This window comes from Chelon labrosus (assembly GCF_963514085.1).
Source record: "Chelon labrosus genome assembly, chromosome: 11".
Lineage (NCBI taxonomy): Eukaryota > Metazoa > Chordata > Actinopteri > Mugiliformes > Mugilidae > Chelon > Chelon labrosus.
In genome coordinates, this window is record NC_140344.1 from 15,222,393 (window position 1) to 15,246,844 (window position 24,452).

General features: G+C 41.9%; 2 protein-coding genes across 4 annotated transcripts; one reads left to right on the forward strand and one right to left on the reverse strand.

The window, feature by feature from the left end:
* Nucleotides 1-1,356: 1,356 nt before the first annotated feature.
* On the reverse strand, nt 1,357-12,251 carry alpk3a (alpha-kinase 3a; the record flags this gene model as incomplete). Its single annotated transcript, XM_084555971.1, has 15 exons — nt 11,982-12,251; nt 11,582-11,614; nt 11,075-11,196; nt 10,477-10,594; nt 8,968-10,336; nt 4,072-6,550; nt 3,643-3,790; nt 3,006-3,133; nt 2,873-2,908; nt 2,506-2,780; nt 2,337-2,425; nt 2,023-2,240; nt 1,870-1,918; nt 1,458-1,793; nt 1,357-1,390 (listed from the first exon to the last, which is right to left on the reverse strand). The coding sequence occupies exons 1-15, from the start codon at nt 12,119-12,121 to the stop codon at nt 1,357-1,359; spliced, it is 5,574 nt and encodes a 1,857-aa protein (XP_084412097.1). The 5' UTR covers nt 12,122-12,251.
* A 2,065-nt stretch (nt 12,252-14,316) lies between these two features.
* On the forward strand, nt 14,317-22,505 carry malt3 (MALT paracaspase 3). Of its 3 annotated transcripts, none has more exons than XM_084555587.1 (15): nt 14,391-14,456; nt 14,704-14,787; nt 14,895-15,019; nt 15,200-15,338; nt 15,468-15,643; nt 15,792-15,888; nt 16,288-16,323; nt 16,452-16,655; nt 17,262-17,439; nt 17,555-17,629; nt 17,842-17,969; nt 19,151-19,300; nt 19,920-20,074; nt 20,693-20,809; nt 21,216-22,505. In XM_084555587.1, exons 2-15 carry the CDS (start codon nt 14,745-14,747, stop codon nt 21,552-21,554), a joined length of 1,962 nt encoding a protein of 653 aa, XP_084411713.1. In that variant the 5' UTR covers nt 14,391-14,456; nt 14,704-14,744; the 3' UTR covers nt 21,555-22,505. The 3 variants fall into 3 exon arrangements, with proteins under 3 accessions (XP_084411715.1, XP_084411713.1, XP_084411714.1); XM_084555588.1 differs by having other exon boundaries at nt 14,395-14,456; nt 14,717-14,787; XM_084555589.1 differs by having other exon boundaries at nt 14,317-14,787; nt 21,022-21,324.
* Nucleotides 22,506-24,452: the final 1,947 nt, after the last annotated feature.

Here is a 24,452-nt window from a genome sequence, read left to right on the forward strand (position 1 = left end):
AAAACAGCACACATTGTAAACACACATTTATACGCTCGCTCCAGTCATTCACATTTATTATTCCCGCTATTTTAAATATTTAGTCTTTTGACTTTATGTACACCTAAGAACATAACAATGTTTTCTCCACACATTGATATTACTGTGTCTTTAACCATCTTATTTAAAATATTTCTCCCAGAACTGTGCTTTCTCTCATTACTAAGGCTTCACGCAGTTTTTGACTTAATAAGTGACGGCGGGTGACGTTTACGAGAGGCTATTTGCACTCATTTGAAGACTCATTAACCAAGAATCCACTATAGACATTCCTGCAGATTTTGTGTCAGCTCTTTATTTGTAAAAGGGATCTGACCTCTGTTGGCAATTAACCACGGACACCATTACAAACTCATGAGATAACTGAACATGTTGCATTCTCATTTGATTACTTTAATCCATTTGTCCATGCCGGGCATATAAAAGTAAAATTGGTTCTGCTTAAGATGCATGTGGTAACTGTCTAAAGTATCACAAACTGCTCTCTTCTTCTCTTCTAGCCTCACTAATGGGCTCGTTTGGTTATTTTGTTCAGCACACTTTTATCCTAGTCTACAGATCAGGACCCAGTAACTGTGTAGTGCTCATTCAACAGATTTCTGGGAACACACTCAATTATTATTATTATTAAGAGTTACTGGTAAACCCATCGCTTTGCCAGTTATATTGTACAAGAATTATTATGAAATATGTGATACTAAAAACACAGACAACCTCAAAAACAAATGGACACAAAGCACTGAACAAAAAAAAAAAATAAACTAAAAGGTAATGCCAAAAACAAAGTGCACACAAACGGGATTGAACTAAAAATGGTGCCGTTGCTTCATAGCATGAACTCAACTTCTTCGATGTGCAGATGATGAACCACGCGGCAATCACAGACAGCACCAATAATACATATGGACATTCTCTTGCTGTGGTCATGTACGGTTTATACGCCACATTTCTTCAAACTAAAACACTTAAATGATGACATTTCTTTTTTTTTTCTTTGTGTAGCAGACGTTGCTTGGAGAGTTGTTAGTCCACTCATAGAGCTGATAAGACTCTGAGGCAAGCGATTTTGTAGAGTTATGTCAAATCCAACCCGGCCAAGTGTTTCTTTTCATTTATTATTTAAGTGGAAAAAAAACAAACAAACAAAAAAACACTGGCTTTTGCTGTTTGGTACCTGTGCGCTATAAGGGCAAAAACCCTGAGCCCACTGCTCCAAACGCTCTCATAAACGTTTTAACTGCACCATGGAAAGAAGTTAACGGCCTAACTGGAGGATGGACGTCTCATAGTAGGCAACGGAAATTCACAGTAATATTTCTATGACTCGTCAGGTCCTTGGTGCCTTTGATAACTGGAAAAAAACAAGTAACACGAAACCATTAAAGGCGATAAGACGGAAGCCTTTTTTTTTTACCTACCTCGTTTCAAGAACATCAAGAGTTCCTGTAGACTTGGGTTTGGCACTTGATTTATTGTCCTCTGTCTCCTGAACTTTTCTAGTCACCTTTGGGCTACTATTTGCCTTTCTAGACATCTGAGGGCTGTGTCCTTTTCGAAGTAGCTGCGGGCTGTTAGAGCTCAACTTGCGGTTGAGCAGGGGGCTCCTGGAGCCCTTGGGCTTGGTGGGCTGCTGCAGACTGTCCATAGTCTTAAGCGTACGCAGGCTAAGGAGTCCACAGTAGTAGTTGCACTGATGGTGTGTCAGGAACTGATCGAATACTTCAGGAGAGCCACTCTCGGTTAAACCTTGGTATCTGAAAGGCAGAATGCAGCTTTTTAGCATTTTAATAGCATACTATGACATTTGCGACAGATGTGACAGATACAAACCCCTTTGACTTGGTCACAACCCTGATGTTTGTAATCTTGGATTCAACACCTGGAGAAATAAATTAGATTATTATTTTTTATATATATATATATATTTCTGATGCCGCTAACAGATCACTTTCTTGACTTGAACTTTGCGTGCGTGCAGCTTACCTTCCAGATGCGTAACGAGCAAGTTGCCATGTGTCCACTGATGGATCCAGTGCTGGAAGGTGCTGCATTTCTGCTCTAACTCGGTAACGGTTTGTGTAGTCAGCCGGCCTTTAGAGTCCATTGTACAATACTTAGTGAAGACACCCTTAAGATCGGCCTCCACTGTGGCATATGGCACAGAGTTTGCGGGCCGGTACATCAGATACCGAGGAATCACTCTGCAGGTAACACCAAGTGATAGTGGAATGATTATAAACAATGTTTTATAATATAATAGAAATCAATTATCAGAGCGAAACAGATGTTGTACTTACTCTAGTGAACAGCCAAAGTTCTCAATAACTCTCGCTTCAGCTGCAAAGATTTTACAGTATTCCCGAATCATGTTTTGGACTTTACATTCCTGCCAAAACAAAGATTTGACTAAGTAGAAATTTCCGATATATGGTTACAATTTACCAACAATTCTTAGACCACACTCACCTGCTTGGTAATATCTAGATTTCTCGCTGCAAGATTGCTCTCCTTTTTGGTGCCATAGGCAATGGGGCTTTGAGTTTTGATAACACAAGTGCTTCCGGACTCAAAGACGGGATCCAGGCCGTAAATGACCTTCACCTTGCTGGCTTTGTGAGCGCACCCCTCTCCAATGTGCATGGTCTCAGTCATGATGCGGCCAAAGTACTTGTCGCCCCAGCTGCCGGTGTCGGCCAGACCCCTGGAGAAAAGCATTGGGGTCATCTCGATCTCCTCTCCAACTAGAGGAGAGACGGGGATAGGGTTACTATGAGCAATAATTAACAGTAAGTAAAAAGAACTTTTGATGTGATGTATTAAAAAAATAAAATACCTTCCAAATCATCTTTCAGGAGTATTTCAGACAGAACTGTGAAACAGAAAACAGACTCATCAAATCATGAAGAATGTTTTTAAAATAAAAATGTAGATTTCCAACTTGATTTTGCACTCGTGCTGTTTCTTACTGTCTTCGCTGAGCAGGAAGTCAGTAGTGTCAGTCCCGTATTCATTATTGATCGTGCAGCCGTACACGCCACAGTCTTGGCTGGTTGCTAGAACAATAGCCAGCGCTACTTGGCTTTCATCTCCTCCACTTGAGGACAAAACAAACAAAAAAAAGAAACACACATCAGTCTCTTCAGGCTCATCTGGCATGGTTTCAAAGATTCACCAACAACCCACAAGGTGTCACTGCGAGGCTGATGGTCACACTGCATGGCAGCAGACCGCTGACACGGCAGCCGTTGACACATATATAGACTTTTAATGCACCCTAGAGATGGCAAAATAATGTGTCGGGTTACAGTTTCTGTGTCTAGCCAGAGATTCACCTCTCTGTGACACAGCTGTGGGGTTCACTGTCACATGAGCCGGGCATCTCTGCAGTGAGAATATGAGAATGACAGGAGATCAGGGGATGCACTCTGAGGCACAAATAGTTCATCTATTGTTTCATATTTGGGACCTGTCCATTTTCACCAGTCATTTTGTCCGGAAATCCTCAAAATAATACCAGTGGAAAAGCTTTTAATACTTGCTTGCTTCCTGCTACAGGAAGTTAGAGTAGAGTTGACAATAAGTCAAGACAACAAGGGTACTTACCTTCTCTTCACCTCTAGTATTTCCTCCTCATCTCTGTACCACTTAATGGTGGAGTCACTGAGCACGTTGAAGAACTGGCACCACAGCTTCAGGTGTCCCGAGGCATCTGGGAATGGCTCTCCGCGGATCTTACGTATCACCTGTGGCGCTGGTGGCACAGAGACAGGAGGAAGTAAATATATACTGTACTGGACAGTGGCGTGCCAGTGGATTGCATAGCGTGATATAATCTGAGACACACAAGTAGTAAAATGAAACATAAAACTGTGACTGTACAGAACCAGAGTATTTATCCGTAAACATATATGTATTTTTAGTTCCTAAGTATTAAGTTGTTATATTCTACAAACAAGTTGAATCTCATATTGGAAAACTTGTTCCCGCTCATTCACACAATATCAAACCTTCAGTGGATTGTTGATGCGGTACCTTTCAGAGGATCTATCTTCTTTTCAGCTGGTTTCTCCTCACGCTTGGTGCGGGCTGCCTCTTCGGTGGAAGTCTCCTCGACGACTTTTGGGACCTCCAAGGTAGCCTTCCTGCGACTCAACAGCGGAGAACGCCTCTCCATTGGCGGGGTGTTTTGACCTGTGGGAGCCTGCAGTAACGCCGCTCTGCGGGCCTGACTGGGCGACATGTAGGGGTTCTCCTTTTTGCCTTGACCATCTAAAGCACCAAGCACGGCTGCTTCGACATCGTCTTTGGTTTTTGGGATGAAGATTTTGCGCCGAGCTCCAGAGGCCAACTCCTCGGGCGTGGCCGACCGTATGAGTGTCAGGCTGTCTCTGCGTTTCATCCGCGGACTGCTTTCACAGGAGAGGGACGATGTTGGTGTTGAGCCTCCGCTGAGATCTTCGTCTGCCTTGTCGGCCGCAGTGTTTGCAGGGACAGCCTCACTGTCTAAGTCTGGAGGAGCTTTGGACAAAAATTTGCGCAGACTCCCTGGACTCAGTGACGGATGTGCCGGGGGTTTGGAGCTGAGTCTCTCAACAGGTGATCTGTTTTTGAGGAGATCTTCAACAGACACAGAATTCTCTGTCTTTGTGTCTTTCAGGGATTTGGGCTTCATGACTTCAGGGACGCTGTCTTCTGTTGTTTTACTCAGTGATGGAACATTGTCATCAACTTTTGGCACTCGAGCTTCATATTGTATAACAGGAGTGTACTCCTTCATATTCTTTTCTGACTTTTCTTCTAGGTTCTGAGCTTTTTCGGGTTTCATGGTGACATAACTGTCACAATCATGCTTGGTTCCTCTTTGCGTGCCAACACAAGTTTCTGTTTCTGTACGCTCAATGTGAGTGGACAGCGTGAGTTCAGGATCACTTTCATGACAAGTGACAGAGATTGGTGGCACCACAAACAAAGGCGGCCTCTGAGTTTCAACGGCATGCAACGTGTGTGACACAAATGCATCGCCCTCCTTGTCGTCAGTACATAAAACATCTATAACAGGAATTGATGCGGTGTCCATCTGAGGGAGCTGTTCGTCGCTCACGGGTGGCTGCTGCAGCTCACATGTTTCTCTTTCATCATCTAATTGAGCAACTTCCTTTACTTTCTCAGTAGGTGAGAGGTCATTCTCATTGTGCATACCTTTCTGTGTGGGTAACAAGCTTGGCGAACCAGTCACACTCTGATCTTGAATTATTATCTTTGACACATGAGTTGCATCATGTTTCTGCAGGTTCGTCGGCTCTGGCTTGTTTAGAGCCAGGATACTTAGTGGCAAAGTGCACTCTTTGAGTTCGGGCTCCATTATTTCAATTTTTGGGATTATGAAATGTTCGTTTGTGCTCAGATCTGGCACAGGTGGTTCATTATCTGTGACGTCTTCAATAGTGGATATTTGGATTGAAGGAATATTCTCTGAGGGCCAGCCGTGCTCGCCACTCACATCACTCCTTCTATTATCTTTAAACCCAATATTATTGTGTTCCTCCAAAACATTAGCATTACTCCCAGTGTCTTGTGTTACTGGAAGAGTCTTTATTTCATCCAACTCTTCTACTACCATTGGAGAGGTCTGCGTTGCCTCTACCAAACTCTCATTCCTCGCTTTATTGCTCTCACCTGCCAGAATCACCCGCTCTTGGGTTTTTAGGCTGTTGCATAAATTACTTTCTAAATCTTTCTCTACGGAAGAATTCAGTACTTCTTCCGATTCAGACCTCTCCTCGGTGCTTCCAACACCGGAGTTTGAACTCTGTATTGCATTAGCATTGCGGACTTCTGTGATTTCCTCTGCCACTGTAGGAGCGCTTTCATGCTGCATTTTTAGGTCACCCTGCTCTAAACTCTCCGTGGCTGCAGCGGGCGGAAATCCTCCATTCATTTCCTGAATCAGTGAAGTACAGTTGGTCTCTTCGTTTGCATGATCTCTCTCTGCAAGAGTAGAAGGCACCTGATCGGTTGCTTTAGATTCACATGGCTCTGTACTGTCTTCCTGCGAAAACGATGATAATTCAGTAGTCTCAGATCTGTTTATATCTGAGCGTTGCTGTTTGTTCGATTTCACTTCGGCTTTCTCTTCCCCACATAGCTTAGTGGAAGAGCAACCCTCCTCTGTTTCAGGTTCACTATCTTTGCCCGTCTTGTCAACACTTATCGCCTCTTCTTGCAAAGTTTCAGGGAACGCTCCTCCTAGGCTGCGGCTATCTGTCGCCGAGATAATGCTGTGACGGGCTGTCCGGCGATCTTCCAAACTAGTGAGGGTTGATGAGGGGGGGAATTGTTCATCAGCAGGGCCTTGGGTCTGTGGCAAGATAGGCTTATCTTCCCTTGGTGAAGACTCATCTGTTGCCACCTGTTTATCAGGCTGTGATGAAACTGCCAGGTAATCTGGTTCTTGCTGGCGCACAGGAACCTCTTTGATAACGGAGGCTACCTCAGTGTCTTCCTCTTCAGCCTTATTGAAAGTAAACAAATAAAACACTTTAGCACTCCGACACATTTGCAGCTTCAGCAGTGTTAGTCTTTCGCATTGAACTTTGAACATGCTTGATTTATTTTTACCGCTCTGATTTATTGGCGGCGAAGGGACTGGACACCTCAGTGGAAAAAACATTCAGTGCTATGTTAAGGATTTTTAAAGTGTTTTTAAGGAGCTTGTTGCAGCCAACGTACGGCTTGACCTTTGACGGCTTGACACATTTAGACTGAGGCAAGTTTTTCTGCCGTAAATCAACAGAAGAACAAACATTGACATATACTGATGCACGTGATATTGCAAAGCAGCCGGCAGGAAGAGAAACGTGGATAGTTAAAGTTAATCAGTCACTAGTTAAGTAAACAAACAGTTTAAAAATATGTGTACAGTATGTCCATGTGCTGCTCAGTTTTATGAACGTCAGCTTATTTCTGGATGTTACGTTCAAGTTTTCCATATGAGCCAAAACTAAACAACTAAACTAAACAGCAGTTATTTGTGGTGAAAGGGACAAAACCCTGTTCAAAAAAAAATGGAAAAGAAAAGAACTGCCGTTGAGTTTGAAAGTGCTTGTGTGGTCAGCCTCTAGAGTTAAAAAACACAGACGGGAATTCCCACAGTTGTCAAAGGTGTGCTGTTTACACAAAGTACTTGAATGGTAGGTTGTTAGTTGGCAAAGTGACAAGAGAAAAGAATGTGCCTATTTGGTTTAATCATCAACAAGCAAGAATGTAAAGTGTAACTGAGAGCAATAACAAAAAACGCCATTTATGGCCACCTTACTCGTGATCTTTTTGAAAAACAAAAAAAAAATTTAAGAGGGCACAGAAGTTTTATAGGTCAAACTTAAAGCGACCTACACACGCGTCCCTCCCCCTCTCACAGCTCCTGTTTTTGCCGTTCACATAGTTTTAAGTTATGCAGCAGAGGAGCAACACACCCACGTGACACCTCGTGACAACATGTTTGGCCGGCGGTGACTACTCAGAAAAAAAGAAGTCGCTGCTTTCGATGGAAGGGAACCGGTGTCGCATTCACTCTAAAAAAGAAGCTGGTCACCGCTCCACCTCCCCGTGTAAATAGGTGTCGCGCTCATGTGAGAAAACATTGTTCGCATTGTTGACTTCCTCCAGTTACTCATCTATAAAGCCTCGTATCAAAACCGCAAACATAGCACAAGTATGGTTGTAGTTCCACTTTATGCACACATGATCCCCGTTTGTTCCGTGCTCTATGCAGGTGGATGTCTAAACATAGTCCCTCCGGTTCCCTTTTTTTCGCACTGTGCAGCACTTAACTGGATATAGTAACATGTAGGATGCTGTTAAAGAAATGCTAGAACAAACTTCCTTAAATAATCAAAAAGAGAAATTGAACAAATTATGGTATATGCAACTAAAACAACGACAAACTACCATAACACATATAATGTGTAGTAATGTATATAGTCATGTTTGGCAGGTATTGGGCTTATTCATTTGAATATCAGATTAATACCATATATTTAACAAATTAAGTGCCAAGACAAATGTAATCTTACGTAATCCTTGATTGTGCAATAAAGAGTTTTTAAAGCAAGCCCTGAAAACTAAATCACTGCCACCTCAATTACAGCAATCCTCTCACAGACATGAAACAAATTTCCAAGGTGAACACAGGAGTACTGCCTTCCTCCCTCTTCTCTAGATGAGGAAGAGGTTTATTTTTAAGTCACTGGGTGGGTGGGGGGTGCAGGGGAGGGGGGGGTGAGGAATGTGTCCACAGAGACAAGGCCCTCCTTTCAAGTCGAGACCTGTCGCAGGACTCACCCTACTACCCCTGACCCAGACCACAACGCCGCTCTCTCATGCAAAGCCCCGTTTGTAACCTGAGGATCGCTTCTGACATTCAGATTTCATCATGATCTCTGACGCACTGGTGTCTCACTTATCGCAGCCGACATCTCAGATATTATGCATCCCTAACCTACGGTGTGTGCAGTGTACATACACAACATCCCCCACCCCCACGTATGTATGTATGTATATTGCGGGTTCCTTTTTTTCTCCCACGCTATCTTTTTGTTTGGGTTTTTTCTCTCGAGCGGTAACGGTGCAGTAAAAACCATAGTCTCGCATGGTCAGGCTGACTCACACAACCCTACAAGTCACTGATCGCTGATATTATACTGTACGTTTTAAAGTGGTTCCACGCTGTTTCGTGAATATAACATCTAACCATATGCGTCTTATCTACCACGTTCCCACCGATCATCTGCTCAAAGTCGGACCAGAACTGACATAGTTCAGTCTACGGACCTGACGTACTTCAACGTACACCCTGTCTTGTCACACAAAGGCAGTCTATATATAGTTTGAAAGTGGAAGCTTGCTGCCATGCAAAACCACTCTACGTACCTTAGTGAGAACTTGTAGCCCAGGCAATGACATTTCTTCACCTGCACCGCTGCTCTCCGGCTCCACAGAAACTTCCATGGCCTCCACAGCATCGTCAGCCTCTGTTACACTATGCTCTGGGGACTCCTTTACACTCTCTGGTGGCAATTTATGAGCTGGCGATGCGTCTGTGTGTAGCCCACTGTCTTCATTCTTAAAACGATGTGGCTCTAGTAACACTGACTGTTGTTTTATATCCACAGTCTCCTTGGGCTCATCCATTTCCATAGGCACAACTTCCTCTGCGAGAGGCTCACACGCCTCTGGATTAATTTCCGCTTTAAGCCGATACGATGGTGGCATGTCTGGTTGAGGAGGTTGCGCCGAGACATGTGAGTGGTCAAAATCTGTCTCTTCGTTCTCGGTGTGATCATGAGAGTCTTTCTTGCCCTTACCAAAGAAGAAGTCTTTGACCGTGTGGAGCATAGAAGAAATGGAAGTCTGGATGTTGTGGTGGTCATGATCCTTGTGACCCTTGCTGTGATGTTTGACCTCTGAACCATGTTTGCTTTGGGGTGTGGTATGCACTTCCAACTGCCTTTCTCCTTCTTTCTCTCTGACTGTGGTCAGTTCCTCTTCTATTTTATTCTCCTTCACTTTCTCTTCCTGTAATGTTTTTTCTTGCTCTTCTCTCTTTCTTTGCATCTTCTCTTGTTCCCTCTCTTTCTCTTTATTGGCACTTACAACAGCTGTGTCAGTCTCTTTAGGTTTCTCCACTCGAGATACATTTTGTTTCTCCTCAGCAGCCTGGGAATGGAGAGTCTCTGCCAAAAATTGTGCCAAACCGATTCCTCCATCATAACAGTTTTCACCTCCATTCCCCATGACATGGCTTTTGCTACTAGTGCCGCTACTGCTGTTTTTAACCCCAGCATCGACACCATTTGACATCTTTATTCTCTTTTTGGCAAGGCTTTCCTCTGATGGAGACACAGCATCCCGCAAGCCACTGTCCATAGGTGTCAAAGGGGTTTTTTCCTTGACTGCTGAGCTAATTCCATTAGGTTCTGCTGCAGCCGCCGGCTGCTTCACAGCCGAGGGCTCCTTGACCGTCGCCTTCTCCTCTGGTGGCGGCACAGACCGTTTCCGCTGAGGAGGTTCCGGACTACTCTGCCGTTTCTCTTTCTGAAGGTTTTCTTTATTCCCCTTCTTGGACTGGTCATCCAAGTCTCTTTTCTTCTTCTCTGCTTTCTGCTTCAGCTTCTCGAAAAACCGCTGGTGGATCTTGAACTCATTCATGGTGCCAACCTCCAGAACTCCAGAGCAGGAGACGATACCTTTGCTATTGCAGGCTGAGACCTGATAGATGGCTGCGTCATCCAACGTGCAGCTGAAAACAAAAACATGTATTAATCTCATATTATAGAAGGTACCCTGGCAGTGGCTGATCAAAAAGAAATACAGAGATATTTCTTCTCATATGAAGGCATGTCATACTGTATATGACTATTGAAATGTTGGCTTGCATACTTATAAATATGAAGAGTATGAGTTTTTCCGTTCCGGCGAATTTCATATTTGGGGAGTCCACAGTACCGATCCATTTCCATATCATCTTTATACCATTTCAGTTCTGGAGCTGGGTAACCTATAGACATGGACATACTAAAATGAACTCAGTAAATAAACATTTCACTGCTTGTGCCACAACATATATCCAATATATATACTGTATATATATATATATAAGTTGTAAAGATTGCTCAGTATCTTCTCGTGAGAAAAATTGAATTATAAAGTAAACAAAACACAGCACAGAAGCTTGAGGGTGTTTTTGACTGTTGCATCATGATTGTAATGCGTCATTCGGGAACAGCTGCCGCTTCTCCCCCATCCAGCCAGCCTGCAGCTAAAAGCCTTACACCTGGATAAACCAGCTTGAACGCTATGTCTCTTGTGTTTAACTGCACTGTGCAATTCAGGAAGGGTAAAGCAGAGCATTTGGTGGCTTTAAAGCGAAATCCTTCCTTCGTTTTTAGATTAGTCACATCCTGTCTCTTCACACCAAAATCAAGTTTCATTTACTCCAACAAACAACAGGCAGAGACATGACAGTGCTCCTGCCTACCTGATACCACACAGGTGAATTTCACATTGCAGTTTTCTGACACTGCCTTTGATTTCAAGGTGGTCTCAAAAGACGGCTGTATATCTTCAGTCAGCTGAGCCATGACGCTGCACAGTGTGCTCCTGGGGAAAAACAATATATATACTAATGCATTAGAGAGAAAAATTCTCACTTTAGATATTTTACAGTTTTACATACACTTCAGCGACCTCTTCACCTCTGTCCAGTACACACAAATTACTTTTTATCACACGTGAGGAAAGGAAGTTAATGGAAGTTTCTGGTAGTGACGAGAATGTACACGAGAGTGACACAGAAATGTGTGAGATATCAAGCAAAACAAAGCTGTCAGTCCAGCACTGATACTGGTGTAGCTCGTGGAAATCACCGGACAAACTAGACAGTTACGTTGGCGTTAAAACTTGTGTTGGCTTCATTCTCGGGGGCAAACCACTTTTTAACGATTAACATGTTAGTTGGGAGGAGTGTTTTTAAAGTAGAAATTACCTCGACGGCCTGTAGTGAGAATACCTTGAATAGCTATTTAGAGAAGAGGCAAATGAAGGAACGTCAGTAATTACTTGAGATATTCATTTATGGAACCCATTTGAATATAACTGTTTCATAGATGGCCTCCTCTTGAACAAAAGGAGCAATTTGTTATTCTTATAGTTTGTAGATTAGAAACAGACACACATCATTTGTAATATGTATATGTGAGATGTTTTGAACAGCATAGTTGAAATCTATGGTTTGCCTAACTACATTATTTATATTTTTTCCAGCTAAATCAGTTAAAACATACAAAGAAATGTTTGATTGTTTTAATTTGACTAGCCCGATAGTTTTTGTTGACCACCATGCAATATGCACTTCCATAAAATAGATTATATATGAGGTTGTCTACCTGTTTTCAGGCCTAACATTTGAGAGGTATGTATTCCGGCTCTCCGGGCGGCCATTGGAAGAGCTGCCCTCCTCTTCACTGAAGCTGCTTGTCCTGCCATTGCCGGAGAAAGAGCGAGTCATCGGCCTTCTGGAAGTCATCGTCCTCTGGGGCAATCCACCAAAAAATGTAAAATCCGAGCTGGACGTATCACCCACAGTATAAACTTGCTACTCAGTGTTCACATCCACGGCTTGTCAAAGATCAAGGCTCAAATGTAATGGCGCTCCCCACGTAAAAGCTCCTGGTGAGGAAATAAAAGAAACACTTCAGAACGATAACACATTAATTCATTAAAGAATATATGAGACACACACACAGTTCAGACTCGGTGCTTGTCCTTTCTAACCAAGCAAAGCCCTTGCATTGGTTGAAGTTATAAATAGGATCAGCTATCTGGTTGTGGAAGGGCTGTTAGTGGTCACACACAAACCTAACCCATGTTATTCACTTATTTATACTAATATTACATTTGTGGTGTTTATTAGTCACAATAAAACTTGGTAAAAATTTCTAACTCACCATTAAGACGTTGTCAGTGTTGCACTGGAGCCAGAGTCTGTGAAGAAAATCTCTGTAACCGCCTATCATAGACATGCATGTGTTGCCAGCAGGGCCCTATTTATAGCAGGCCCACAAATAGGTGCAAGAGCACATCAGATTCTCCGAATCTAGACTTTAGACATGGTAAAGAAGTCTAAAAAAACTAAGCTGAGTTCATGGTAAAAGCTGATCCTTTAAAAAAAAATGCGTTCCTTAAAAAACATTTCATCACTTGTGTAAAAGTCCAATTTCTTTGTTTCTGTCTCACTCAGCAAGTCTGTAAAAGTGTTACTCATCTCGGTGAGACTCTGCTGTAGCTCAAATGTGGACTTACAAAACATGTCTGCAATGGAATATGGTTCATGATGTAGCTGATGACAGCCAATGGTCTATGTCCGATGCTTTGCTCAAGAGTTGTTAAAGGACAGCCCCCCTGACTTCATGTTGCAACACATGGTCAAATCATGGCATGTGATCTTGTTGATCAATCAGACAAAAACACGATTACAAAATCTGAACTCTGTTTATAATGTAGGGATATTTTAGAATATTGATGTGTTAGTTATGTTACCACTTTAGATTGTGTTTTTATTTTTATTTTGTATAGTTTTAGATGAGTTTTAAGGAAATATTTGAGATAAAAAATTCTGTAGCTGTTTAAAGGTTTGTCTCCAACTAACTGTTCTATGTTGATATGATGAAAAAAGACATTTCCTGGTTAAATGAAGATACATAAAACATGGCTTTAACAAACAAACCAACATAACTTGAAATTAAGCAATTAATCTATTAAACAAGCCGTACACCTACATTATATGTCTCCAGTGTACAGGTAAATAGTCAATACACCAATCAGCCGCTGTGATCAATTTGGGATGTGGGGAATTTGGGGGTCGGGTCAGCATGGGCTATTTTCATGTTTGTTCAGCTGTCCCTAAGCAGTTTTTATAATGTGGGAGGCTGCACTGTCATGCTGAGGATTGCTAAGGACGTGTCATTGCCGCGAGGTCAGCAACAATAATTAGGTGGAGGAACGCAAAGACCAAAGCCTTCCCATCAGAACATTGCATTGTCATGAGATGATCAATGTAATTCACGTCACCCGTCAGTCGTTTGATTTTAATGTTGCGGCTGATCGGTGTTCTTTAAGCCAAACAAAATAAACGTGTTGTTCGAATGTCCACCCCCTGCATTACTTATCACGGCTTTTCCTCTACAAGGCCATGGGAGGCTCAAGGATGGCCCAGCTGACATTTGGTGAGCGCCAGGGAACACCTTAGACATGTTGATCTTATCTGCTTATCTTATCTTGTTGAATATATTTTATCTTAACTGCCAATAAGAGATCATAATATTGAGTCTATTTATATTGATAAGCGTTGGGTAAATTTTCTGTTTTCTGTGTAAATGTATTTCTTATGTCATATGTCTTTTCAATGCCAATAAAAATCCAGTACGATTTTTTCCCGTTGTAAAGTAACATGTTGAACACTGTAACTCTTTGACCTCAGCCTGTGATTGTGCAGCATCTGAAAAGGGGCCAGATTGCTCATTACCGTAATCTTAGGAAAAGTCGCTCCTTTACATGTAATATAGAAATCTAACGGACTCAGAGTTCAGCTCTTTTAGTGTTTTTTTTTCATTTAAGATATTCATTTGTTTTTAACAAAAACACACATACATGTTGTAGCTGGCAATACCTGGTATTTTACTCATTGTGTTCTAAATGATCCGCCCTTATTATGGACTTTACGGTAATGTATGTGCGTTCTGTGCCGTTCCGGGAAAGGGAAGAGTTTAGTCTCCATACTTAAAGTTATGAAGACTTAGAACTGAAAAACACATCCTGGCTGAGGTCCGACAGCTGCTCAACTACTACGAGGCTGACAGCAGGTACACATGTATTTATGGTCCTTCTGATTGTGTTGTCTAAATTGTGACATTTCTGACGGAACCTACAGTAGTACTGTGTACTTGTTGCTGTACAGTTAATGCTGACTCTTCGCCAGAAATGAGAAGTTAGGGGCTGAGGCTAGACATTAAATTGCTGCCATTTCCTTTTCGGTTTCCGAATGCTATCTTTGTAGTTTATTTGTGTGGCGATATTCTAAGAAGATACACTTCTCATTTGTAACTGAAGGAACTTTTTACAGTCTGTTCCATGAAGAAGAAAATGCATTGATGACTGGATCCCTCAACAAGCCCGGTCAAATAATGATCAGCGGTATGTTACAGTCTCTTCATCATCACGGCTTTTATTTTCATAATAAAGCGCAACACAGTACGATGTGAGATGACTAAGATTTCATTTCGCCTCATGATTTGTTTCAGAAATTGTCATAGTGCGCCATCCCGTCTGTGTGTGTGTACCTGTCAACCATAAGGTGACTCTGCGTGTCCGTGCAGAGAGCACAGGTATCCTCAGCTACCAGTGGTTCTCTGAAGACGAAAAGGAGGTATGTGAATTTGAACTTGAAATCACAATAGCTGAAGGTTTTGAGGGTTGTTGTTTCCTTTAATATGAAAACAATGCCTGTCTTGAATCTTTATCTCAATTGCCAAAGCATAAACAGGTAAAATATTGTATAGAGAACATATTTATTTCTATAATCATCCACCCCCCTCCCCCTTTCAAGGTGCCTGGTGCTACTCAAGCAGACCTGACAATCAGACCTCAAAAAACCCAGCTTTATGTGTGCCGAGTGAATGACCAGCTTTGTAACTGGGTGTTCAGTGAATGGGTGAAGGTGAAGGTGTTGGACATAGATAAATCAGGTAAGGTTTTTTCTTTGTTGTGGTTGCATATTTGCAGCATAGCCTTGGCCTGTCAGCTGGCTGTGAATGAGTTTAATGCACATTGATAGTTCACCGATATGGGTTTTAACCTGTCTTCTCCGACTCCAGGCTTGCCGGCACACTGGCAGGGAGAGCCACACATTGCTATCAACCCTAAACCGCAGAGAGTTCGACAAGGTACAAAACTCTCTCTCCGCTGCGCTGCCTTTGGCATTCCCGCTCCACACTACCAGTGGTACAGAAATGGACAGCCACTGCTGGACCAAACTAGTGACGCACTGCAGGTGAGGAACAATGGCAAACGTCATCATTTACATAGTGGTCATTCCTATGACCAAGAAAATTGGTTAATATTTTACCAAAAGTATGATTTCTGGTACACATGCACTTGAGGGAATGACCAATAAGACAAACAATATGATCTACTTTTAGGTTGACCGTGCAACAGCCGAACACGGAGGATCATACCTGTGCTCGGTATCTAACGTGCTAGAGGAGCGATGGAGCGAGCCCGTCGATGTTGACATCGGTAAGCCACAACTAAACCTTTTATCCGTTGTGTGGAAATCTGTCTTTTCCCACTTTTAGCATTGTATTTTCATCTGACTCCTTCCTTACTAATGAAAAGCATGTGAACTTCACACTCCTACCATTCCACTGATTTGACTCCGGGCCTTTAAGTTGTTTCCATTATGCTGGAGGTACTTTCCCATTTCTACAGACTAAAAAGGAAGTAGTTTGACTCCAAAGTAGTACTTGCTCTTAGACACACAACAGGAAAGTGATGCAAAGTGAAACTGCTGTTTGTTGCTTCTGTTTATAACTTTATGTACAGTGAATATCACAAGAGAGTTTAATTGTACGTGCCAGACTTTACATTACTGGTTAGCAAATACTGATTTTGTCCTTCTTTTTTTATATCTTCTAGTGCAAAGTGATCAGCTTCCTCTTGCAACTCCAACAGGTATAGTTTTATGGAAAGAAACACAGTGTCATGCTATTTTAGTGGGCGGGAGAGGAAAACTATCACAGTATGTATTAAAATTTCCTTGTGGTGCAATGTTTAAAATTCTACTATAATCTTTCCTTTAGCCACTGATAAAGTTGCCTTACTCATTGGCAACCTGAATTACTCCAACCACCCTGCCTTGATGGCCCCCGTTATGGATGTACGCGAGCTGGCCAACCTCCTGCAGCAGCTTGACTTCAGGGTGGTTTCCTTGCTGGATCTCACCAGGGAGGAGATGCTGGCTGCCATTGAAAAGTTCGTTCAGCTCCTTGACAGAGGAGTTTATGGTGAGCATGATTTGTTCTTCTTATTTTCTTCTTCTGTCACGAATTAAACTCGACATGAGCTGTGGCCGTTGTTTCTTTGTTTTCCACTTGCTGTGGTTCATAAATCCATGAGCTGATAAAGAGTAAAGAGAAGTGAATATGTCACTTCCTGAATGCGCTTAACCATTTGAGAGAGCAAGTTTTACATACTATTTATATAGACGTGAGGCAAAGAGTCAGCTAGAGTTACTTCTGTCTGTATTTGATAATCATCTGTAGTGTTGTAATGTATAAATAGATGTGTAAAACTCGTCATGGTGTGAGGTGGACCAGTACTACTACTATTAAACACACTTCTATCACAGAGCTGTGATATTAAATTATGTTATAGTCCAAATGAAGACAATGATCAGAAAAGAAACATGCTGCATCAGAACGATACTCTCTGTTGCTATTCTCTCTTTCAATTGTTAATGATGAAACAATGACAGGAACACTCATGATGCTGATGGGTTTTGAAACATAACATACTGTAAAGAGGTCAGACAGGTTGTGCAAAATGTGCTCGGTACATTTCTCTCTGCCTTGCAGTGGTTAACTAGATGTGCATTATATTGCTCTCGACAGGGCTTTTCTACTATGCGGGTCATGGATATGAGCATGCCGGGAGGAATTACCTGGTGCCGGTTGACGCTCCACAACCGTACCGAACTGAAAACTGTGTCTGTGTGCAGAGGATCATGCTCAATATGCAGGAGAAGCAGACTGCGTTGAGTGTTATCCTTCTGGATACTTGTAGAAAATGGTAAGTGCTGTTAATTAATTTCTGTTTTTACATGTTTTTTTTATTTGCCTATTATTTTGTATAATGCCTTCTATTATATTATACAAAAACTAAAACTGGATTTCACTTTCTGTAGGTACAACCAGAGCTGCATACCCTCCGTCATCATGCCACTAGGACCCAGTGGGAACACAGTTTATGGTTATGCCACGTATGTATTCTTTATTAATTGTCATTGTATAAATGGTATATGAATGCAAACGCATCAGCCGAGCCAACACTGATTTAATAGTACAGGTGAAATTATTTCTGGTCCATGACGTAAGGGATGTTTCTATCTTTATCAGTCATCTCGCTGTAGAGTGAACAGACGAAACCTTGCTATCTGTGGTTGCATAATATTTCCTACATTAACAATTGCAGATGCGAAGATGCTGAGGCGTTTGAGGTCCAGGACGGAGGGAAAAGTACTGGAATCTTCACCAAGTACTTGAACATGCACATCCTGGAGTCTGAGAAAGTCACACATGTCTTAGAGAAGGTGTCTGAGGGTAAGCATTTTAAAAATAAAATAAATATATTGAGACTAATCTAAAAATAATGTAACCATGTTGTGAATCACGTGTGCACTATAGGAAAAGGGGTCATTTACACATGTATATATATATATATAAGCTTTTCTTATTTTATTTCTATCTCATTTTGAATTTAATACTGTAAGCTGACAGTCGCAGATCCAGGGAAAGCAGCACAGAAAGGAACTGGCTGTTCTTTGGAGTGTTGGAAGGATAGCAGCAAGTTTTATGTTCACTGGCAACATCACTCACTTAAATGTTGTTTACTGTGGACTTGTTCCTAAAGTTGTGACTGAGCAGGAGTGAGGAGTTATCAAGTTGTCCTGCCTTGTTTGTCTCTTAAATGGTCCTCTGGTGGGATAATTTTTTGAGGTACCATCCGCATGTGACCTCATTCTTCGGAAATTCACACTGTTGGCAAGAGAACAGCAAGAAACCCGAGAGCTGCAGAGTGCAAGACAGCTGCTCTGCCGTTTGGGCGCTGCTCCCATGGGTCCTCTCGCAAATCAGTGCTAGCAGGACAGGGCGCCCTACTGATAGAACTCTGTTCGTCTGTGATGTGCGGGAACACATTTGGATGAACACGTGTATCGGTGGTTATGAAAATCTTTCAGCAGAGTTTGTTCCTTTTACTGTTGAAAGCGACAACTTGGGCAGTAAATCAGAAATTCCCATATCCCTTTTTTGGGACATATGGGCATCCTGTCCAGGACTTGTTGATGCTTATAATGAAACACAGTCAAATATTTTTTGATTCTAGATCTTCTAATAATGCAAACATTAATCAATGTCAAATTCTTCGATGGTAGTTTTGCTGCTGGCTGGCCCATCCACATTATCAGGATTTTTTAACGATTCCCACGTTTTGATTCTTTCCTTTTGGTTTTCGCTGAACCAATTTCGTCCAGCCAATTATGAATCTCTTATCTGTTGTTTTTTCAAATTTCCCCAAGCTCCTCAAAGCCATTCATGGGAATCTGATTTTTTCTGAACTTCTCTCATTCCCCACTCCTATAATCCCATAATCAATAGAGTAGCAGATGGAGTTACTACTTCAGATTTTACCAGTCAATGAAATATCAATGTTCTGAATGTGGAGTTGCTCTAGTTTTGCCATCATATTTACCCCTGCCCCTTTCTCCGTTTCTCTACAACAGATCTGGGTAGGGACCCTCTGGTTACAGGGAAGCAGGCGGTGGAGATTAAACACACCCTGAAAGAACCCCGATCCCTTGCAGATAAAGTTCGAACCACCGGCCATACGAAGGAACTACACCTACGAGATGTCTGCTGGAGACAAGCAAATGGTGAGGAAAGAAGAACTCCCCCTAAACCCACGTGTTTTTTTTTTTTTATTCTGTTTTTAATTCCGAGTAAAAGCGGGTTGAACCACAGAACGTGCAGATGTATAAACACACATCAAATAGTTTATTTTCCATCGAATAAACCGCACTTCTCTTTCTGTTGTCCCTTCGAGTGTGTTGAGTTCTGTTCAGTCTTCCCCACACCTCCACACTACAGCATGTGACAAACCAAGTGTAGACATTGTGGTTTAACATGATTATTTCTGCACCATTCAAGAACAGCTACTGATTGTTTTTTCATTAATCGAAACAGGGAACTGGTTCATTATGACAAGTCTATTTTCCTGTTTAATGGAAGGAAGTTGTTCCCGACACCTCGGACTTCCTCAAATTTACTAAACCCCCTTCTAAAATATCATCGGTCCACTGATGTGAACCTCTCCCCACTCCCGAGAGACTACACAGATAAACATCTGCGGCTTAAATTAACAGAGAAAAAAGTCCCTAATGTGGTTAATCAGTGGCTGCTCAAAATATACGTCCCTGTCACTGTAATCAAATACCAGAGAGAGATGTCAGAGCATTCTTTTTTAACACAAATACTTTTCATGTCTCGTTTCAGATCTACCACGGAAAAAGCGGCTGATGTTTCTTTGCGGCGTTGAAGTGGAACTCAGCTTCTCAGCTTTGTTCTCTAATGTCTTGGTAGCTTTTGCCACAGTGAAGACTACGGGCCCTCGTACCCAGGACTGCACTGTCATTCTAAGTAGTCTGCCGGTAAATATTTACTTTTACTTAAAAGTATCAGACATTCTGTCAAGCTTTGCTGTTATCCAGATGGGGAGGATCTGCAGGGTGGCATTCATGTACATCTCACTTTCAATAGAGAAACGTACAGCAGTAACTACAAGAAAGAAACATCACATTTGCTGTTGTTCATAACTGCCTCCTTTCTTTAGGCACCACACTGTAGTGTCTAACTACGGTTTTAAAATTTAGTAAACCCCAACATTGGGATTACAAACGGCAAGCTCTGTATACATCATAAATTCCACATTGCTCACGGTACAGTGCTATCAGTTTCCATTAGCCAGCAGGAATTTCACAATTAAGCACACTCACACCCACGTTTCACATGTCTGAGGAAGTTATGCCCATAAATAGGCTTCCAGCCTGCTGCAATCGCAGGAAAGTCAGGAAGTAGTGCTGTGCTGCGCTTCTCTTGTGCAATATGGCCCTCTGTTTGACTACAGACTCTTGGGCCATACTGACATCTAGTGGGTGATTTATTAATCTGTTTAAAATCTTTCTCTAATTACAAGAGGTGTTTAATTGTTTTGATTAACAGGCTGTATATTATTAACGAATACAATTGTGTATCCTTTGAATCCTCAGGCATTGGAAGACATATTTTCCAGGCCTGACAGGTCAGACGAAATGGACTCTCTACAATTAAACAACTCTGATAACCCAGACTGTACTCTAAGACTTTGCTCTCTTCAGAAACTAAAGGTAAGCAGTCAATGTGCACTTGCTTGTCAATTCATTACGTCCACTAGTGGAAACAAATGCTTCTAATATCAGTCTTGCACTAAACCTTAGCTTAATGAAGGTTATGATATTACTTTAGAGAGCTGTTGATTCAGCTGTGTTTTCATTTTGGAGGATGTGGTTTGTAGTACTACTGAATTGTATTGTGTTGTACCCACACATGTTTCTATTAGGTTGACAACAGTTGAATTACCACATTTCTTACCATATGTTTACATCAAATGAAGATTATAACAGTTATGAAGGGGGATTTAGCAAGTGAGTTCATGTATGTATGTATGTATGCATGTAGTATGTGTCGCTGTTTTGTTCCTGTGTGAAGTCTTTACGTCTTTACAATAAATGCATTTTGTTTGTCATTTATCAGGAATCGATTATCATCAAAGTGGATCTACACTATACTCACACCGACAGTAAGCTGCGCCTGACTGAAAGCCAGCAGGTGGACATAGGAATGCCTCTGGTGGCCTCCTGTAAACTGTACCGGAGGAATCGTGCAGTAAAAGACAAGAAAGAAGAAGGTGCCTTTGCTAAAAGTATGGGCAAAATCTCAGGCAGCAAACCACTGCTCCAACAGGCCGTGGCTGGTCCATGTCGTCCTTTCACCAGAAAGGCAGTGTGTGCTGCTAAAACTGCAACTACACGGAGCAATGAGCCTGAGGAGAACGACGAGAATGAACTACAAGACTTTACTCTTTGGCATTAGACCCTTCTGCCCCCACTTTTGTAAATACTAGTAGGAAAATTTGTTGTCGTTTTTTTTTTTTTTTTTTTTTTTTTTTAATAGTTGCTGATCATTCATCTCCTTGTCTGTGATTGATGATGATAATCAATGAATAATTCAATGACTGAGGTCTATGTTACTAGCCCAGCACATTAACACTGATTTCATCATAAATTGTATAATACTTAGAAAAAAACAACAACAACATTATTTGTGTATGACACTTTTTCAATCAGTGGCAAGCTGGCTGGCCTAATTCTAATTTATCAAATATTACTATCAATAATTTATCTAATAAAGACTACTAATTTCATAATTATTTCGAAAATTATTTTTAACGATGTCTCTACGTTATTTAAGTTTCAAACAGTGTAACTGCCGTTTTAAAGGTCATGCTAGTCCTGATGTAACAGACTACGTGCTGTATAGCATACACAGTAACAGGTTTGTTTTTAAACATGGCAGAGAAAGTGTGAATGGTAATTTTGACTAAACTGCATGATTTTGTGCTAGCTATATTTAATCATCCGCGAGTATGTGAGGATACAGAACATAAAAAATGTATATACAGTTCCTCTTCACAGTTTGTGAAGCATTTCTGCAACAAAAAACAACAACAAAGGAAACTGAAATATTATACTTGTACATTAGCTTTTTTGGGGAAAATGAGCCAATATTACATATCTGAACAAAATTCATGTTTTGGAATGGACAAGTCAATGTCCTGACCTTAATCCTATAGAAATATTGTCGAAGGCAGCCCATGAGAGGAAACCCACCAACATCTTAGAGTCTGTATTGAGCAAAAGGTTAAAAAATCTCACTGACTGATCAGCAGTTACCTGAAATGTTTGAAAAGTTGCTGTTGCTTCACAAGAGGATCACATGAGATAGTGAAACCAATGGTTCACAGCTCGTACATATGTACAAATGGTTAACATTCCACAATAAATAAATATTTATAAATATAATGTGTGTGTGTTTGAATGGGTTCTCTTTGACTTCTTATAGGACTTGCGAAAATCAATCACATTTCAAGGCAAGAGGTGTGAAGGCATTGTTATCATAAATACATTGTTACCTGTTTTTATCCCTTTCTTATTGACAGTGTTTTGCGAAGTGCCACCAGCCCCCGTTAGCTCGCCGTGATCGTATAGTGGTTAGTACTCTGCGTTGTGGCCGCAGCAACCCCGGTTCGAATCCGGGTCACGGCAACAAATACAGGGGAACATGTTTTAGATATGATTACTTCAGACGTACGCTATTGTTAGCAAGGACGCACGTTTATGCTAGTTAAGTGTTAAATGTGGCATACCATTTTTTTTTGATGAGCCTCACCACACCAGCCATGTCTCAATTTAACGTAAAAGCATATGGAACCCAGCTGCATTTTTAAACGTATTAAACTGCACCACAATTCACCACGCACCCCCATAAGGTTGAGGACAAAGACCTGAGATGCGTCTTCAAGATCAAGTCATACACACATGGGCCCTGACGGCGTATAAACACACAATGGCGGTGCGTGACCTGCAGGTGGCAGTGCAACACATTGAATAAGGTATTGGTCACAGAAAGAGGAAGTGCTGTGACACCAGAGGTCAGCGGTTTTATCACTGACTGTTTTATCTGGGTTTCTTGACCAAGGGGTTGGCAGCACTTTAATTTAGAGATGGTTTATGTTCTGGTAACGATTAAATAAAAATTGCGGAAATTTGCAGAATGAGTGACACGAACAACATTGCTTTTAAATTTACTACAAAGTACACTCAATATATATACCTATCAGGCATAACATTATGACTACCTGCCTAATATTGTGCAAGTCTCCCTTGTGTCTCTAAAACAGTTGTGACTCATCAGAGAATGGACATGGGCCTTCTGAGGGTGTCCTGTGGTGTCTTTGGGTCCTATGGGTTGAGGGGAGGGGCCTCTGTGGATCATCCCACAGATACTTGATCAGTTTGGGATCGAGTGAATTTGGAGGCCAGGTCAACACCTTGTGCTGTTTTTCATGTTTTTTGAGTTGTTCCTGTGTCAGGCTGCATCCTGCTGGGGATGACTGCTGCCATCAAGGAGTGTCATTGATATGTGGTGGGGTTGCCTGGTCTGGTCTAGGTGGGTGGCGCATGTCTGAGTAGCATCCACATGAATGCCAGGTCCAAACGTTTCCCAGCAGAACATTGAATTGTCACAAGATGGTTAACGTTGTTTACCTCACTGTCAGTGGTTTTAATGTTATGCCTGACTGATGTAATTCATAACAGATAATTATCTTCTGGTTGTTGCAGAGCGAAGATCTATCCATAGATCAATGTAGCACACCAAACACAAGTCTTCTTTAAAGTTCACTTCAGTAAAAAATGCATTTAAGAAGAGCTGCAGTCTCTGATGATAACAGAGAAAAACAATAACATGCTTTATGCAGGTGAGGGGCCACGGTGAATGAAGGGGACACTACTGCCCCCTCGTGGAGCCGACACTAAAAGATTGTCAGTTTTTAAGTAAATTGAGGATATTTCACAAACTGAAGCCGATTTTAAATATTTGCTCCACGGATAGATGAGGATCTGGAGAAACCGTGGCTCAAGAAAAACAATACGGCAAATCAAAACACTCACAAATCCCCCACACCGCACACACACACACACACACACACACACACACACACACACACACACACACACCCGTTGGTTCACTTTGACGTCAGTTTTCGTTGGGACCCGCCCGCTTGCTCAAGTGGCGGCGGTGAATGGTGAGAGAGATAATCCTCGACTCGACCGCAGACACACACAGCAGGACTGAGCTGCCTCTGGATGTGGATGCGGGCGTCCTCGGATCCTGCTCTCAGCGCGGGCCCGCAGTCAGCACGGACAACTT

Excerpts from the sequence above, each read along its gene's own strand:
- malt3 (XM_084555587.1), top strand. The coding sequence starts at position 14,745 with ATGACTGGATCCCTCAACAAGCCCGGTCAAATAATGATCAGCG. Across the intron at positions 14,788-14,894 it reads CGGTCAAATAATGATCAGCG|AAATTGTCATAGTGCGCCAT; the intron begins GTATGTTACAGT and ends GATTTGTTTCAG. Across the intron at positions 17,630-17,841 it reads ACAGTTTATGGTTATGCCAC|ATGCGAAGATGCTGAGGCGT; the intron begins GTATGTATTCTT and ends TAACAATTGCAG.